The 16235-nt window shown below is 39.8% G+C and overlaps 3 protein-coding genes across 9 annotated transcripts in view; 1 reads left to right on the top strand and 2 right to left on the bottom strand.

Moving 5' to 3' along the window:
- Nucleotides 1–691: 691 nt before the first annotated feature.
- Nucleotides 692–9365, bottom strand: LOC117653920 (transcription initiation factor TFIID subunit 4). 6 transcript variants are annotated; one of them, XM_034399949.1, is made up of 14 exons: nt 9083–9348; nt 7991–8509; nt 7713–7889; nt 7422–7586; nt 7103–7321; nt 6815–6955; nt 6585–6722; nt 4941–5761; nt 4687–4853; nt 4460–4590; nt 4196–4378; nt 3998–4123; nt 3875–3925; nt 692–3785 (listed from the first exon to the last, which is right to left on the bottom strand). In XM_034399949.1, the coding sequence occupies exons 1-14, from the start codon at nt 9239–9241 to the stop codon at nt 3672–3674; spliced, it is 3111 nt and encodes a 1036-aa protein (XP_034255840.1). In that variant the 5' UTR covers nt 9242–9348; the 3' UTR covers nt 692–3671. The 6 variants fall into 6 exon arrangements, with proteins under 6 accessions (XP_034255840.1, XP_034255839.1, XP_034255841.1 ...); XM_034399948.1 differs by lacking the exon at nt 9083–9348 and adding an exon at nt 8609–9074; XM_034399950.1 differs by lacking the exon at nt 9083–9348 and adding an exon at nt 8972–9060.
- Nucleotides 9366–9770: 405 nt separating this feature from the next.
- Nucleotides 9771–12517, bottom strand: LOC117653922 (differentially expressed in FDCP 8 homolog). Of its 2 annotated transcripts, XM_034399953.1 has the most exons (8): nt 12390–12517; nt 12009–12201; nt 11556–11931; nt 11314–11478; nt 11173–11220; nt 10641–10882; nt 10323–10550; nt 9771–10244 (listed from the first exon to the last, which is right to left on the bottom strand). In XM_034399953.1, the coding sequence occupies exons 1-8, from the start codon at nt 12503–12505 to the stop codon at nt 9999–10001; spliced, it is 1614 nt and encodes a 537-aa protein (XP_034255844.1). In that variant the 5' UTR covers nt 12506–12517; the 3' UTR covers nt 9771–9998. The 2 variants fall into 2 exon arrangements, with proteins under 2 accessions (XP_034255844.1, XP_034255845.1); XM_034399954.1 differs by lacking the exon at nt 11173–11220.
- Nucleotides 12518–12604: 87 nt separating this feature from the next.
- The window catches only part of LOC117653921 (kinesin-like protein KIF18A), a gene marked incomplete in the record, with an annotated part of 5541 nt that continues 1910 nt past the window's right edge, over nt 12605–16235 (top strand). Inside the window, 10 exon segments of the mRNA XM_034399952.1 lie at nt 12605–12910; nt 13475–13772; nt 13861–14096; nt 14175–14332; nt 14413–14628; nt 14707–14863; nt 14943–15142; nt 15223–15540; nt 15657–15845; nt 15943–16131. Of these exon segments, the coding sequence (XP_034255843.1) occupies nt 13504–13772; nt 13861–14096; nt 14175–14332; nt 14413–14628; nt 14707–14863; nt 14943–15142; nt 15223–15540; nt 15657–15845; nt 15943–16131 (1932 nt within the window).

Here is a 16235-nt window from a genome sequence, read left to right as displayed (position 1 = left end):
TTCATCGGGCGGAGAGGGGGTTGTCTGTCGGTCAGAAGGGTTGTACTGGTGACCGCTAGTCTTGGAGCTACCGTACAGTTGTTCCAGGACCTGCAGACTTGCAGCCCAGCGGGCGAACATGGGTTGGGTTGCCTACGTATCCTGGCGGCGACGAGCCGACGAGTGTTTCACCTTCGCCGGCTTTCATGTCTTTCCATCGCATTGTGCCCCACTCACATCTTCAGCCGACTACAGAAGCAGGTCATTTCGAGGAACTGACGTCGAAACACTGAAACAGTATTAGACTTCTGTCTCCGGGCAAACTCGCGGACAACGCTGCATTGTAATGCCCAATCTTGCCCTTCGCCCTTCGCCCTTGGCCAGTGCCCCGCCCGCCGCCCCTGTGCTGCCACAGACCTTAGAACTCATCCAACATTCACCACCAGATGCACAACGGTCAGTGGGGTCTTTTGGGTCTGCGCCCGTATTGGGGTTGGCCCACAGACCAATGGCAAGGGGTGCCGGGGGGCTGCGCGCCCTGAAAACCAGCCACGCTCCGAGGGAAACTGTGCATCACCTGGACTCATGCCAGCTCATCTGCAAACCATTGAATGAATGTTTTATTGTGCATTAGATTGAAGGTGTGTCATGTCAAAATCAGCCTGGGAGCAAAACCTGATCGAAGAGGAATGTAAAAAATAAAATTGAGATGCATTTGTTAACTGGCACCTGGTCTACTCTTTAATTTTCAATTTTTCAGTAGAATTTGGCACAGCCTTAAATATATAAATATATTTTCTTGCATAAAGTGGGCACAGGAGGTAAACATCACAGATACCATACCTTTCACATCAACGGTTGTCAACAAAAATAAAAAAGTAAAAAAAATATATATATGTTCACATCAGTATGTATGCATATGACCAGTATTCCGCATGCTTCTTCATTCGCATTCACCAAGATACCACATGATAACATATTCCACTTAACATGAAGTCCAAAATTACAAAAACAACAGTCCAAAAAATGAGATAAGTTCTAAGGTAAAGTCAATATGTACTTTTTTTCTTTTGAAAAAAGTTGGAGTTAGTTATGAAGAAATTTTAACAAACATTTTCTAGTTTTATTAAACAAGGCAGTGTCAAAAATATTGATCTATAGCAAGTAACACCTCACAAGGTTACACCCAATGGGGCCCATCCAAATCAACCTACATAGTAGGTACATTAAGTTACAAATCGCACGAATGAAATCATGACAACATACAGCACACATACATGACACGGCATGGGTCCAGAATTTGCAGTGAACGTTTGCCCTCTCTGTGAGTATATGGACATGTGCCGAAATTTTGTGAATCTAGGGATCTACACATGTTAAGAACTGATCAGATTCATTTCTATAAATTGCCAGCCCAGAACTAAAATTACAGTTCAACTCACAACAAAGTCTTAGGCACAAGTCCATAGGGCCACACTATGTAATAAGACATACATAACTCTAGGCGTCTGTTTGTGCATTCATATCCAGGTATAGAAGTATTATCAAAAAACAAGAGGGACAACCAACATTACAATAAAAACAAACATATACACCTTGACAAGACAAAATAACAGTTACTTGAGGCAGGACTATCAGTCTTCCCTGACTGTACATTACTTTTAATTTGATTGGGCTTTTTTCCTGAACAGTGATAACGTTAACTTTTTAGTGAAAAAAAAGGAAGAAAAAAAAATCAAAGGGCGAGAGAGGAAACATAGAAACAGGGAAGAAGAAAGCACTCCAGACATCATACAAACAGAACAGTCTCATACTCCACTTTACAAACACGTAAACCCAGCTATAATAACAATTCCAGGAAGAAAGAACAATGTACAAAGAGAAGAGTTCAATACTAATTTGAGTTAAAACAGGCAAAAGTCAAGCCTATACCAAAATATGTACAGCCAGTATTTCTCCTAAAGTGTACAAAGCGAAAATGCTTAAATGAATGAAATGGTGAATGAATGAATGAATGAATGAATATGAATGAATAACATATAAAACATAGTTCCTCTGTTTAAGAGCACATAAAACAGGAAAACAAATTGGAAGCTTTAAATTGATGAAAAGTGGACACTATTAGCAAAAGAACATGAACACTAATCTCAGTTACTAAGTTAACTATACCAGATGTGTGCACTGTGCATTTCCACAATAGAGGCATTCATACCTGTACATTGTACAAGTGTCAGCTAGGGTGTGAACGAGTGCAATTGAGTCAACTATTGCAGTTATGTTCTTTTAAAAAGTGAATACGAAAAGATGACTTTAAAACAACACAACAAACCATATTTGTCTTAAGTAGGAAAACATATACAAGTATTTACAAAAATCAGGACTGTTATTCCTTCACAGTATAATTTATAATCTCTTATATACAAAATGAAACAAACTAATAGTGACAATCTATTTAAACAACAAGTCCTGAAACAACATGAATGTTGCCTACGTATATGTTGGTGACCACGAGTACGCAGACTAGTATATTCCAAGGTAATGAGAAGACAAGACACTCATGCCACCAACAGATCAAAAAGGAAAAAAACGAGAAGAGGAAAGGAGGTCATATTTTGAAGCATATTTTTCTTGCTTTTCAAACAGAAATTGAAACAGATAGAAAATGATACATGGGACATTCCTAAGTTATTGCTTTGCTTTTATCAGTTTCCTTGTCATTCATATCAATGAAGGACGTAAGAAACTCTTAAAAGAAAACAAACTCTTGGGAAAAGATCAGCCAACATGTCTCATGAAATCCATTGCCAACATCAACCTAGCAGACATCATTCTACTAATGTGGAGAACACACAAGAAAAGAAGAATTCAAACAACAACTTCCTTCAGTAACAATGAATGACAAAGATCATAAATAATAATTAATAATACAACAGCAGCATCAGAAGTACTTCTTTATGAACATTTGATAACAAATGTGGTCACTTGCCATCAGCTCTGCTTTACCAACAAGTAATACTAAAAATTTAATTAAACATTGATTTTTGTCAAAAAGAAAGGAAGCCGTTTTTAAAACAACCAAAAACGTTCTAAACACATAGAATTTCAAAAAAAAAAAACACATAAGGACCCAATATGCACTTAAGTGACAACTAAAACCAAAAAAGGAAGGAGTTATTGCACTAAATTGTGTGGCGGTGTCGAATTGCATCAACAAAAAGATCTAATTAAAACAGGCAGAACAACACAAACATTGAGAAATTAAGAATTTAGCTACATTTTAGAAAAAGGAAATACTACATTGAATTTGATTTGTTCACTAGTCAGTACACTTTAAACGATCAAATGATGTCCAAGTTGACTGTTAAGTGAAAGTAAAGAAAGACTTCTGAAACAATTCAAGTTATTTTTATTGGTATAATAAGCTCTACCTTGTGAGCCAGCTATCACATGACATTAAAAGTGATTGGTCCCAAATTTTAATAAAATCAAACAGATGTGGACACAACCATGCCAGATACAATATTTCTGGCAACCTACTAACATATTATACTTAATATGGTGGACTAGGACACGAGTTGCATGGAAGTAAGTATGCATCATTGACCAAAATATACCACGAGGCAAGGTTAAAAGTACAACTGGCAAAAGATGAGGTGAGGTGTATGGCATATTTACAGTTGAAAGTTCCGTCATTACTTCAAATAAGCTTTGTATAAAAATGTTGATCTACACGATTCTTTCTCTTGTTCAAGTAAAAATACTAAATCTCTTATATTAACTCTCTTCACTCTTGGGCGGGAAGGAAGCTACAAAAAAATTAAGAAATATGAAAATTACGCAAAGCCAGTAACAATAGTGGACAAAAGTCAAATGGTAATTCAGTTAGTGTTATTACCTGAGGTCGACCAGAAGCTGTGCCATTACTTGTGGTGGTTGCCCCATTACCCTATGGCATACATAAAAAGGAATAAATATTTAAACCATATTGCATTTGGAGGGGAAAAAAAGTTCTACTTACAGGGGTTGTTACAGATCCGTCATTCAAAGAGCCATCAAGACGTGGTTTCTTTCTGGGCCCAATGGCCTGCAGAGCTGTCATATTTGCCTCCCTTTGCCTTACTTCTTCCATCTCTGCTCTTTGCATCTTAAAAGAGGAATAAGATAATTAAATTTTTGTTTGCCTTGTAAGACACACAGATTATTCACAGAATCTTACCTCTTTGGCCTTGGCTTTAAGCTTTGCCTGTTCTGGATCTTCACTTTTTGACCTGCTTTTGGCTGCCCTCAGCAAGAGCTCTCGTTCTTTTTCTTCATTCCGTTTGCGTTCCATTCTGTCTAATTCCTCCAAAAACTTCAATTGGCCCTTTACATCTTGAGAAACCTCATATCTTGGGTCAAGCTGAACAGAGATTAAGATTGTGTGTAAGATTAAGAAGTACATGGTTGTGAAAGGAATTACAGAATGATTCAGATTTTGTACCTTTATAATGTCCATTCTATGCTCAGCAATAACAGCAAGTTTTTCCACAAAATTTTTTAATCTTTCTTGTGCTGCATGTGAGATAAGGGCAGCAACATCGGCTGTAGGTTCATCTAAGCCTTGCTCAATTGCTGTGAATGAAATTAAGTCCCAGGCATCACACCATATTTTCTCTTTTTGAATTAGACAATATTCCAACAAGTTATATAATTTTACATGAATCTTACCAATATTTCTTATTTTCTGTTGCAAGGTAGGCGAATGTAAGAATATGTCATCCTTACAAGAGCGAATTTGAGTTCCAACAAAATCCGTAGACCCTAGAATTCTTTGCGTTTCTTCTATAATATTTACTCCTCCCATAGCCGCAACATCATTTATGTCATCATCCCCACTAAAGAAAAGCACAGGAAAACATTCAATGAGATCAAAATTGATGTGTAGGAAACATGATTATGCGAGACTAAGCATTTGTACTCACGTGTAGGAAGAAGAGGCCGCTGCGGCTGCAGCTGCTGCTGCTGTAGCCGCTGCTGCAGTGGCTGGAGTAACTCCTACAGGTTTCTTATCTTTTTCTTTTGAGATTGTTCTAGAAATTTGGGAACCTGGTGCAAACACTGTAGTTGCAGTTGTAGCAAGACTTGATATGACTGTTGTTGGAGTGCCAGATGACATTGGTGCACTAACGACAGGCGTCACACCCATTGCTGATGCCCCTACTCCAGCCAAGGAAGTAACTGATGATACTATTGGAGCAGCAATTGAACTATTTACAGAATGTGCAGCTGCTGCAGTGGACATGGTTAACACTGTAGACACTGATCCACTGTTCACTAGATCTGGTGCAATACCAGCAGTTCCTATGGTAACCATACCCTTTGCTTGCATCCGTTGTTGAGCAGCAGTAAGTTTGGGAGGTGCTTTTGATACTATTGTTGCCTTATTTAAAGGAGTAGTTACTCTGATTGGGGTGGGTGTCCGTATGACAGGAGAAAGAGGTCGAGTTTGTGGCCTCATGGCTGCTACTTGCTTTATGGGCATTATTGCACGAGGTTGTAGTTGAAGAGTCCCTGGAGTACCAGGTCTACATAAAACTTGAGCAGACATCGTCACTGGAACGGTGGCGATAGAAGATGCAGGGATTGGTGATGCCACAGGTGAAGGTTGTGATGTCACCACTGATGTCGCTACTGGCTGAGTGACGATGCCAGACGCAGACGTTGTGATGGGCACCTGTGATGTCATCACCGAATGTGAAAACATTTTGTTCCCAGCTAATGCAGGTGACACAAATTGGAGGGGCTGTTGGCATACCATGCAACATTTAAGAATTAGCAAAACAAGCATAGAGAACAAAATTAGAAGCATTTGCAGTTAAATTGTAAAGCATATTGAGAGAATAAGCCTTATTTCTTCACTTCCTCAAACTTATGATTAAAAAGAAAGGAATATTTATAACTATTAATTATTAACCAAAAAATGATTAAAAACAAGTTACAGAACAGCAATTTAAGGGGGGAAAATGACAGGCACTGAGTCACTCTTCTGTAAGGCATGGCTCTTAAACAAAATAATTCAAAATGCATTTCCCCATTGGTTCCCCGACAAGCCATTGTCCATTCAGGGGCAAAGCAAAGCTGACAAACATCCTACTAAAGGTAAGAGATTGGAGAATGACCCTGTCCTTTCCTATTCTGAATATTCCCACTTTCAACATGAGGAAAAAACAAGTTGTAAAAATTTAGATACGTATATTGAGATAAAAATATTAAGGAGAATGAATTTAAGGATGGTATGCCTCCAATGCAGCCATTAAAAAGAACATAACATTAGCCAGGCAGATGCAACACCAAAATATTAAAAAGCCAAAGTATGTCACACCTTCACTCATCTTTTAGAGCAAAAAATGCACATGCAAAAGCAGAAAGGTAGACCAAATAATAAAAACTGTTAATAAAAGAAATTAAAAATAGAGCATGAAAGAAAATTGGAGATAGTAATTGTAAGAATGGAAACATGTCACTTGGAATACTGGCCAAAAAAAAAATAAAAAAACAATGAACAACAGCCTTCCTCCATTAAAGTCAAGTAAAAGGATTAACATCAAACCACAAAAGACTCTTACCGTAACTAGACGATGTTGTACAGTTACATGGCGTGGTCCTTGCATACCTCCAACAATAGAAGCAGCATTGGTAGCATTTACTGGAGTGACTACTCTCACAGTTTGAGTTGTTAAACCGGCTGGTCTTATCTGAGTTGCCTGAAACCACAGTTAGTATTAATAAATTGATTTCACTACAGAAGGGAGGTGTGGTTATTTATTATTATCATTAATATTATTATTCTTGTTACCTGTAGCGGAGGACAAGATACAACAGGAGTGGTAACAGCTGAAGTAACAGTGCTGTACATCACATTAGCTGGTGGTGGACGAATGCCTTCAATGACAAGTTCCTTTGTAACCATGGCCTGCCTCAATAAAGGAAGGCTTTTCTGCAGAAAAAGATTTTAAACAAGAGATGAAGACACTAGGAAATACTTCATAACAGACTGACAGAACTACTTAATTATCAAAGTAACTACATTTGAATAATTTTCAAAGAGCACATGGAAAATTGAAAACTTAATTTTGTTCGATACCTTGAGAAACCCTATTAAACAAGGCTGTGGCGATGCATTTAACAGCCTTTCTAGTCTTTCACAAAATTCCTCAGGCTCAACCTTGCAGTCAACTAATTCTTGAATGAGAGAGCGTACGTTGCGTTCTACAGACTTGGGCTCACGACTCGACAGTTCTAACAAATTAGCCAAGAACTTGCGGCATTTTTCCTTCGTAGTGTCAACTTGAGCTGGACGAGGCTGTTAAAGGGCATTTCAGGATGGTTAGCAATATTATTTATTGTTTACCCTTAGAATCTTTGGTTTAAGTTCTAAAAAATGAGTGTGTGTAATTTATTACCTGGGCTGGAGGTGCTGCTTGAGTTACAGCAACTGGAACAGCAGAGGTGACTACTGTAGCTGCTGTCGTGGGTGTGGACAATGCCGGAACAGGGACTTGGGTTGTGATACTATTTACGGTTGCTGTTGTGCCAGATGTAGAGGCTGTTAGCGCAACTGAACTTAACTGAAAAACACAGATTAATATATGGATTCAATACAAGAGAAGTAACACAAACGTCAAAACTTATTTATGAGTTTCAAATGGCAATTTTTAAATGAGGGGTAAAATATGGCATGACGTAATACTTACTCCGGGGAAAGATTGAAGCCTTAAGGTTTGCGTAGCATTGCCATGACTTCCTGCGCCTAAGGCGGTTGCAGTTGCGGTTCCTGTCCCTGGTCCCACTCGGACCAATTGAAACCCATTTTCAGTCTTGATTAACAGATTCTGAGTTCCGGGAAGAGATTGTAATGCCTGAAGAGTGATCTGCAGCAAAACGAAAAGATTGTAGAAGGACAATACTTCATGAGTAAAGTAACCATATCTCTAATTAAATACCATAAAAATTAATGTTGAGCTGGACTTACCCCTTGAACACCACCTGCTGCTCGTATTGGGGTTCCACTAACGACTCTCAGTGGGCCCTTAGGAGGCACCATTCCAGGAGTGGTTTGCCGTAAGGCATTTACATTAAGTATTTGCACATTGCCCGAAAGAAGATTGCCTTGTGATCCAATCGCAGTGACTGACTGGGTGAGTGGCTTTGATAGAGTCATAACTGAAGTTCCACTTGTTGTCACTGTTGATCCAGTCACCACACTATTGATGCTAGTAGCCGTCATTGGTGCTGAGCTGTTTACTGACATAGGAACAGGCATAACCGCCGAAGCGATTGATGCCGTAGTTGCCAATTGATTTCCACTTGCTTTTAAAACAACAGTTGAGGCGCCAGCTTTGGTAGGATCCAAAGCATTAATTACGCCTATAGTTTGAGGAATTTGCTTGATCACATTGGCACTAGTGGAGAGTTGATTCTGCGAAACAACAGTTGTGGTTGGGTTCACCACAGTCTGTGACGGAAGAGACGTCAAGGCAACACTCCCATTCTGCAAAGCACCAACATGTTGAGTTGTAAGAGGCAGTCTTGCATTGTTTATGTTCATTCCACCCGCAGTCTGGCTTGATGTAGGGACCAAAATACGCACTGGTTCCTGCCCTTTGCTCAAATTTGCTAGAGTAGTTTGGGTTAGGCCTATGCTTGAAGTAGTAACCTGATTAACAAAGGTAGGCCTACTTGTCACTTCCCCAGGAACAGACGCTATAACTTTAATTTGACCTAAATTAGAGGTCTGTATCGTGTTTGTTTGGCTTGCATCATTCAAAATGATATTGTTCACTGCTCCCGCTACCGGACTCGGACTGTGTTTCTCAGACGAAACAGGGGCTCCGTTGGAAACTGCACTGTTCACATGATTTTTAATGCCTCCTGTGAATGTCGCCGAGGCGCTGGACGCAGAAACAGCTGAGGTGACCGAGTTATTCTCCAACGACCCCACAATTGCACTGACAGCCGAGTCGTCGACGTCTGTACTCAGAGCTTCCTCCAAGAAGTTCGCCGACGCCATTTTCTGCCCGACTCCAACCGTAAACTAAACTGCGCATGCGCACTAGAGATTTACCTTTCTACCCACAGTGCATTGCCCCCCTCCCTCCCGAAGCACCGCGTTGCAACAGAGCAGAGGCCAGGCCGCGAGGCCGTCTGCTTCTGCTCTCGCAAGAAGTGTGCCAAATGCAAGACAACCCTCCTCATCCCTGCCGAATGCAAATAAAATGCTCATGCAAGCGACCCATGCAGAAGTACCTGGCAACAATCGAAGACGGTTCCTCTGAAAGGTTTAACTCCTCTGACTGAGGGCTAAGAATTGTCATCGTAGTTATGTAACGTGTACTGGTACTACCGACTTCAAAGTAATAACTTTTGTTTACAAATGACTGTTTCAAAAACTTCACATTACGGACCGCTGTCTTCAAATTGCAAAATTAAAAAATATTTCTTTTTCGGACAGTTTTTTTTCTGCATCAAGCTGCCTATAGTGCTCTTCACTTGGTGACTGGATGTATATTAGTCGCCAGCATGACTGTACAGCGCGTGGCGCGGGTGAGGTCTCAGGAACGAATAGGGGCAATGAGAATGATACGGGAAAAAGGGATAGGAAAAGCGAGAGCCCTTTTCAGGACATTTGTCCAAGATTGTCCTGGACCTACTAGTTAAAGTTAACAGTCGGCCATTGCTGTCTCACAGGCGTTGGCGATCTATGCTCAAATCCGACATGAAGTAAGAGTCGCTGTGGCAAAAAAAAATGCTTATTAAATTAGGTAACATATTTTATTAAAATAGATATAAACTGACAACAAAACTAATCAAAAGATAAACCAGTGTTCAAATGTTTGAGCACAGTCAACATTATGCCTCAAGCAGCCGTATCATAAATATCCATACAAAATTTAATAAATTATACATTATTATTTGATAAATTAAGTCCTTAAGCTTCCTATTAACAGTTGTGCGGTATTCAGCCAGATTCCAAGGAATTATCACTGTCCTGGTTCCTGAAGCAAACTCCGCTCCTTTCTTCTGTTACAGCGTGGGCACGAGCTCATGACTTTCTTCATCCAACATTCACGATGGAAAACAGCAGAGCACTTGTCACAAACAAACACAGATATTGCATCATCAAAGGGAAAAAGAATGTCTTCATCAAATTGTTGTTTAGGACGATCCCCATCTTCTTTCTTGCGTGGTGGGCAAAGTTCACAATAGTATCCCTTTTTCTGACACACCTGGAATAAGGACATACACAGTTAAAGATGTAATTCCAGCCAATTTTGTTAATTATTCTTTAAATGCACAGTACTAACAGAACAATTTCTTATGTGCCAAGTGGACAGCTGAGCAGCCTCTTGTAAAACAGGTAAAATTGTACTTTTGTGAAGATCAATAAGATCTTGTAAACTGAATAGTCCTGTGGGATTTTCTATCAAGTGGGCACTTAACGACCAAATCATTTTTTTCTTGTTTTTTTCTTTCATACTTGAACGGCATGTGGACAAGTATTGCTTGATGAGTAAGAACTGTGATCTTAGTTTCTGAAAGAAAGGTCCAATTTGTCATTCAGGTGTACTCACAATAAAATTTCTTCTCTTAATTAAAAATGTAGACCTGGAATATTTTCTTACTTTTAAGGAAGCGAGATCAACAACAAATTGATACAGTTGAGAGTTGAGTTGGTCTAGGTTTAAAACAGGTCTTTTGACCATTAGACGCAAAAAACTGTAACAGTTACAGCAAACTCTTCTCTCAGTAAAATCCCAGTTATGGACAACTCTTGCTGGTATTACAGCCAACGCATCCCAATGACATTTGGTGCAATAGTAACGTCCATCATAGTCACACAACCGATGTTCGCGCCAGCCTCTTTCTGAAAAATAAGATCTTTATTAGTTGAGCAAAGTACGTGTATATCGAATGTCACATGGGATACACACAAATCAAACAGACATAACAAATCTGTTATTTTTTTATTTTCTTAAATCTTGGGGGGGGGGCGTTATTTCATAGATACAAAATACTAGCACTGATGAAGGTATGCAAAAACTAGAGCAGAGAAGGAAAGAGATCAAAATGAAATCAAAGTAGCAAACACTCTAAACCAGCAATGTAAGTTTTCTACAATAAAAACATGCCAATGATGAAAACTGCTACAAGTACCTGATGAGAATGGCCAACCAAAATAATTGTAAATTCCTTGAGGGAAAGCTGCTTGTAAAGTACAACATTTTGAAACTGTGACATTACAGCACAATTGAAAAAATTCAGTTATCTCTAAATTCATTTAGAAGCAAAACTCACTGTTAGAAATGCGGGTCTTGCATTCGTGACAACAGTAACCTTGAGCAGCCAGTCCCACTTCCGGGCAAATGTCATTTAAATAAAATGGAGTTTCAGATACCCTTACAAGGGCACATTGTCTTCGAATCTTGCCGAGACATTTCATATGACATTTGTATTGACAATCTATCACACACAAAACCTTTCATTAAGATTTAACTTAAAATTGTAGCTTCACACTCGAAGGGAGATTAAGTACATACCATTACATTCATACCAAAGGTGCAACACACCCCAGATATTTGCGCAACATCTGTCACACTTATAGATACTGCGAGCTGGAGCCTGCAGAGTGAAGTGATGTCCTAGGATGATCCTTTTGTCTCTCGCTCTTCGTCCAGTACCTTCATTGCAATTCTCCAAAGACATTGTTGGAGAATGGTCAGGGGTTCCAATAGGTTGCAGTTGTCTATGCTCTGCAACAGCTTCATGTGCTTCTTGCAGCCTTAGTCGCAGTTCAATCAAGTAACGTACAAGCCATTTTCGTTCCTCTGAATATTCTCTGGTGTCTAGCACCTTCTTTTCACATTTTTTCACAGCTTCTGAAAGTTCTTCAACAGTTGTCAAATTCAGTGCAGCCTAAAAGAGACATAATTAAATAATGCTATACAGCATTCCAAAGAAAATGAGAAAATCAGAAAGGAGACAAATATTACCTGAATAAATGAGTCTTCAGCAAAATCTAAGAACGGGTACGGTATAGTTCTTTCAGATGAGTCATCAGATAGAGCACCTGAACCGGAGATGGAGGACGCTGGACTTGGAACTGCCGGGACAGCCTGTCCATTCTCCCCATCATCCTGATCTGATCTGTTTTCCGATGCTTCCATATTTTTGTCTGACAGACACCTGACAAGACAGTGTTGTCATCAAACACAACCTTGATCAACCTTGTTTATCTGCACTTTGATAACGTTTGACAACCGTGTGGGTCACTCCCACTTCAAAGACTTAATGTCGAATCAAAATTATGTTACTCAATGAAGTTAGAAAACTGACGATACCAGAAAGGAAAAGAGAAAAGGCTGGGTCTTAACTTAACAAGTGGGTCTTCTGCTCGAACTCGAGCCTTCACACAAGTGCACAGTGCTGCTGCCAGCGGCAGCTCGGGCAAACACGAAACCACTGGTTTGAGGTAAACAAAGAAGCCCATAGCCAAAATGAAGAGAAGAAAACACAACAAAGTCAGGGCAGGTACAACAACTGTACCGACCACTTTCATCATTTAAACTTTGTGATAATCAGGTAATATCACTAATTTAAGAGCAAAATTTTTTCATATAAAAATAAAGTATTCTTTTGTGGTGCGTGTAAAGATTTTTAGAGGTGGTATTCGCTGCACCTTATTTCGCCAAAGTCGCTCGAGTGTTGCCAGCGCCTTGGCCTCCGATTTGAAATCGGAGAGATCCTCAGTTCGGGCACGCAACGGTCGCGCGTGGGCAGGTTTGGCTGACTTCATTCTACTTGTTTCGAAGAAATCGCTGGAGTTCCACACCAATCATCGTAAGTGAAGTTGGCTAACTTAAGCCGTTGAAATGTGGCTGTCGTCAGTTACATGGCAAGTCAATTATGGGGCGGAAGCGTCTGCCAGAAAGTTGTTGTCAAAATGCGTGCCGATTCGTCACCGCCTATGGACGCCGATCAACATAGAGTTGTAGTTTTCCTTGTCATTAAGACGGACCATGAAAACAAAACCTCAGTTTCCTTCAGATTCAATCATGAATCAGCCCTGGTGTGGGGGTTTAGGGAGGAGTCCGATTTACCGATTCTTGTCGTGACTTTCTACCTGCCCTGTTATTGTTGTGACTGGCTGAAACATTACTCCCAGTCCTTCTCAAACCTCAGACGTCCTCTGATGTTTTCGGAAATAATTCATACAATTGGAACTTGTGACTCAAGTTTACTTCTTTAAAGCCAGTGTTTCTGAGCATTTGTGCTGCTCATCTTAATTTCTTGTGCACCGCTGAATAGTCAATGGTGTTCTATTCAGTTGGCTTTTTCCTATTTTGTACTGATACCTGCACTGACAGAGATAAATACTAGCTGTCTCCGGTACTGAGTCATGTTGTTGGTTTGTCTTGTCTTAATCATTAATTTTTAATATTTTTGTTCAAATTTTCAGGTGAGCACATGATCCTATAAACCAAAGAGATGGCACTCAAGGGAAAAGACCCTGGAAAGGGCTTCTCCCCAGCCCGAAAGGCTCTGTCAAGATCTGGCATTGGCTTATGCCGCTCCCCCAGGCGTGGGCTGTCCACATCTTTCCAAGGGAAATCGACTCCGTCAGGAAGAGCTGGTGCCAGGCCAGCTGGAAGACTGGGTTCACGACCTGCATCAGCTATGAAGGGCTCATCCGCCAACATGAAAGTTATTGTGCGGGTTCGTCCCATGAGCAAGAGGGAAACAGAAAACAATTCTAGGTACTGTTGTGTCGTGCGCTCATGATTGTTCATTTTCTCTTATTTGAGATTGGTCTTGATTGTGCCTTGATTCATCTTTTTGCTGCAGGGTCATAGTTGAAGCGGTAGATGAGAAAATGGTTGTGTTTGATCCGAAGAAAGAAGAAGAAGACTTCTTTTTTCATGGTTCTAAACAGAAAGGCAGGGACATGCTTAAAAAGCAGAACAAAAACACCCAATATTTGTTCGACAGAGTGTTTGGGCCTGAGGCTTCAAATGAGGATGTGTTTGAAGGGAGCACCAAGAACATAGTAACATCAGTTTTGGATGGTTATAACTGCTCAGGTAAATTTGGAATTATTTACCCAGTCCATTGACTTGTGTTCTTTCAAGGTATCTTCACATCAATACTTGTTGTTCCAGTATTCGTGTATGGTGCCACTGGAGCTGGAAAGACATTCACTATGTTGGGTTCACAAGATAATCCTGGTATTACATTTCGAACCATGGTTAATTTATTTACGCAAATGGATGCTCAAAAAGATGAAAAAACTTTTGAAATTGGAGTTTCTTACTTGGAGGCAAGTAGCTTATCTCTTGAGGGATCATATTTGATTCTTGTGTAAGTCACATAAACTCATTTGATCTATCCTGATTTTAGGTTTATAATGAAACTGTGAAGGATCTGTTGAACCCATCCTCTGGTGCCCTTTTCTTGAGGGAAGATGGTGCAGGTGTTGCGGTGGCTGGCTTGAAGATGGAGCGCATTGTTGATCCCGATCACATGTTTAAGCTGTTAGAGAATGGCAATAGGAATAGATCGCAACATCCGACAGATTCCAATGCAGAATCCTCTAGATCTCATGCTGTCTTCCAGGTAACCTTCTGTTTATTTTTACTTCACTTCTCTTATTTTGATTATCTTTACTACTTTTCCATGTGAATGTTTTCTCAGGTTTTCATTAAGATGAAAACTAAAGCAAATGGTCAGACAAAAGTGGTCAAGCTGTCAATGATAGATCTTGCTGGGTCAGAACGAGGTGCTGCAACGGGGTGCACTGGTGCAAGATTCAAAGAAGGTTCCAACATCAACAAGTCTCTTCTAGCTCTCGGTAGGTGCAGTTAAGTTTTCTGAAGCCTAAGAACATGATCTTTATTGTTGTGTTGATGCTTATGCGTTCTGTTTTGCAGGAAATTGTATCAATGCCTTAGCTGATGGACTCAGACACATCCCATACAGAGACTCTAAGTTGACTCGCCTTCTAAAAGATTCACTTGGTGGAAATTGCCAGACTGTGATGATTGCTAATTTGTCCCCAGCTCATCAAACTTACGAAGATACTCAAAACACTCTAAAATATGCAACAAGAGCCAAGACAATTAAATTTCAGGTAAGTGGTTTAAAGTTGTGAACATAATTATGAATTTTATTTTTCTTCTCATTATTATCAAGTTTTCTTTTTCCCTCAAGGTTAAACGGAATATTGTGTCAGTTGAGCTTCATGTATCACACTACATAAAAATGGTGGAGGATTTGCAAGGAGAAAATGACCGTTTGAAAAGTGAAAATGCCCAGCTGAAAAAGGATTTGGAAGATCTGAAAGCCCAGGAGGGTGGTGTTTCCCCAGCCACACAGGTCAAATCTCCAAAACCTCTAGAACCTTTCCATCCTCCTCAATCACACCTGCCCCCGGCTGTTGCTGCAGCTGTTGCTGCAATTAATGGGAAAATTAAACCAGAAGTTAGCACAACAACTGTTGGTGTCAACACATCCCCTATGAAAACCCATGTAAGCCATGATTTAATTTCAATTATTTTCAGTTGTCTTGTCTTCTGAATTAAAATTAAATTTTCCAGCAATTTACTAAAATTTTACTTGAATTTTGTTTCCTCTTGTTTTTTAAGGCACTTGATGACAGTCTTCTGAAACTGAAAGAAAGAGCTCAGAATCTTTACAGTCAGAAAGCACGCATCCATCAACGGTATTTGAACATGAATTCATCTGACAAGGTACTGCAATTGAGAATGAAGTTAAAACAGCGAACCATTGACAGAGTTAAAGCCATGAGTTCAACTCCATCTAGAACGGATCAGGTATTTGCTGCATTTTGTAACTCACTTTCCTCTTATTTTTTTGGTGGCTTTCTGTTTTAAAGCACTACTTAATGTGGACGTACTTTCTCTTCTTTAGGTTCAATTTAAGGTGGATAAGTCTTTGGATCAGTTTAGAGGCCGTCTAGCGTCTGTCAATGAATGCCAAGAGACTGTATCTGCTGAAGAAAGTGAAATAAACCAAGAATTGCAAAATATCTGTATGGAGTTCAAGAGATTGGGCATGTGGGATGAAATTGCCCCTTATCTCAATGTATTTGAACTAGAAGTAAGTGCTGGCTAAATTTAACACATTTTCTTCTCCATTATTAGGGTAAATATTGATCTCAAGTTCTAATCTCTTGAAATATTATTCCAGTTTTTGAATCAAGA

The sequence above is a fragment of the Thrips palmi genome, unplaced genomic scaffold (assembly GCF_012932325.1).
Source record: "Thrips palmi isolate BJ-2018 unplaced genomic scaffold, TpBJ-2018v1 HiC_scaffold_8, whole genome shotgun sequence".
Classification (NCBI taxonomy): Eukaryota; Metazoa; Arthropoda; class Insecta; order Thysanoptera; family Thripidae; genus Thrips; species Thrips palmi.
The sequence above is the reverse complement of the archived record's forward strand: the minus strand, read 5'-3'. Positions and strand labels throughout refer to the sequence as shown.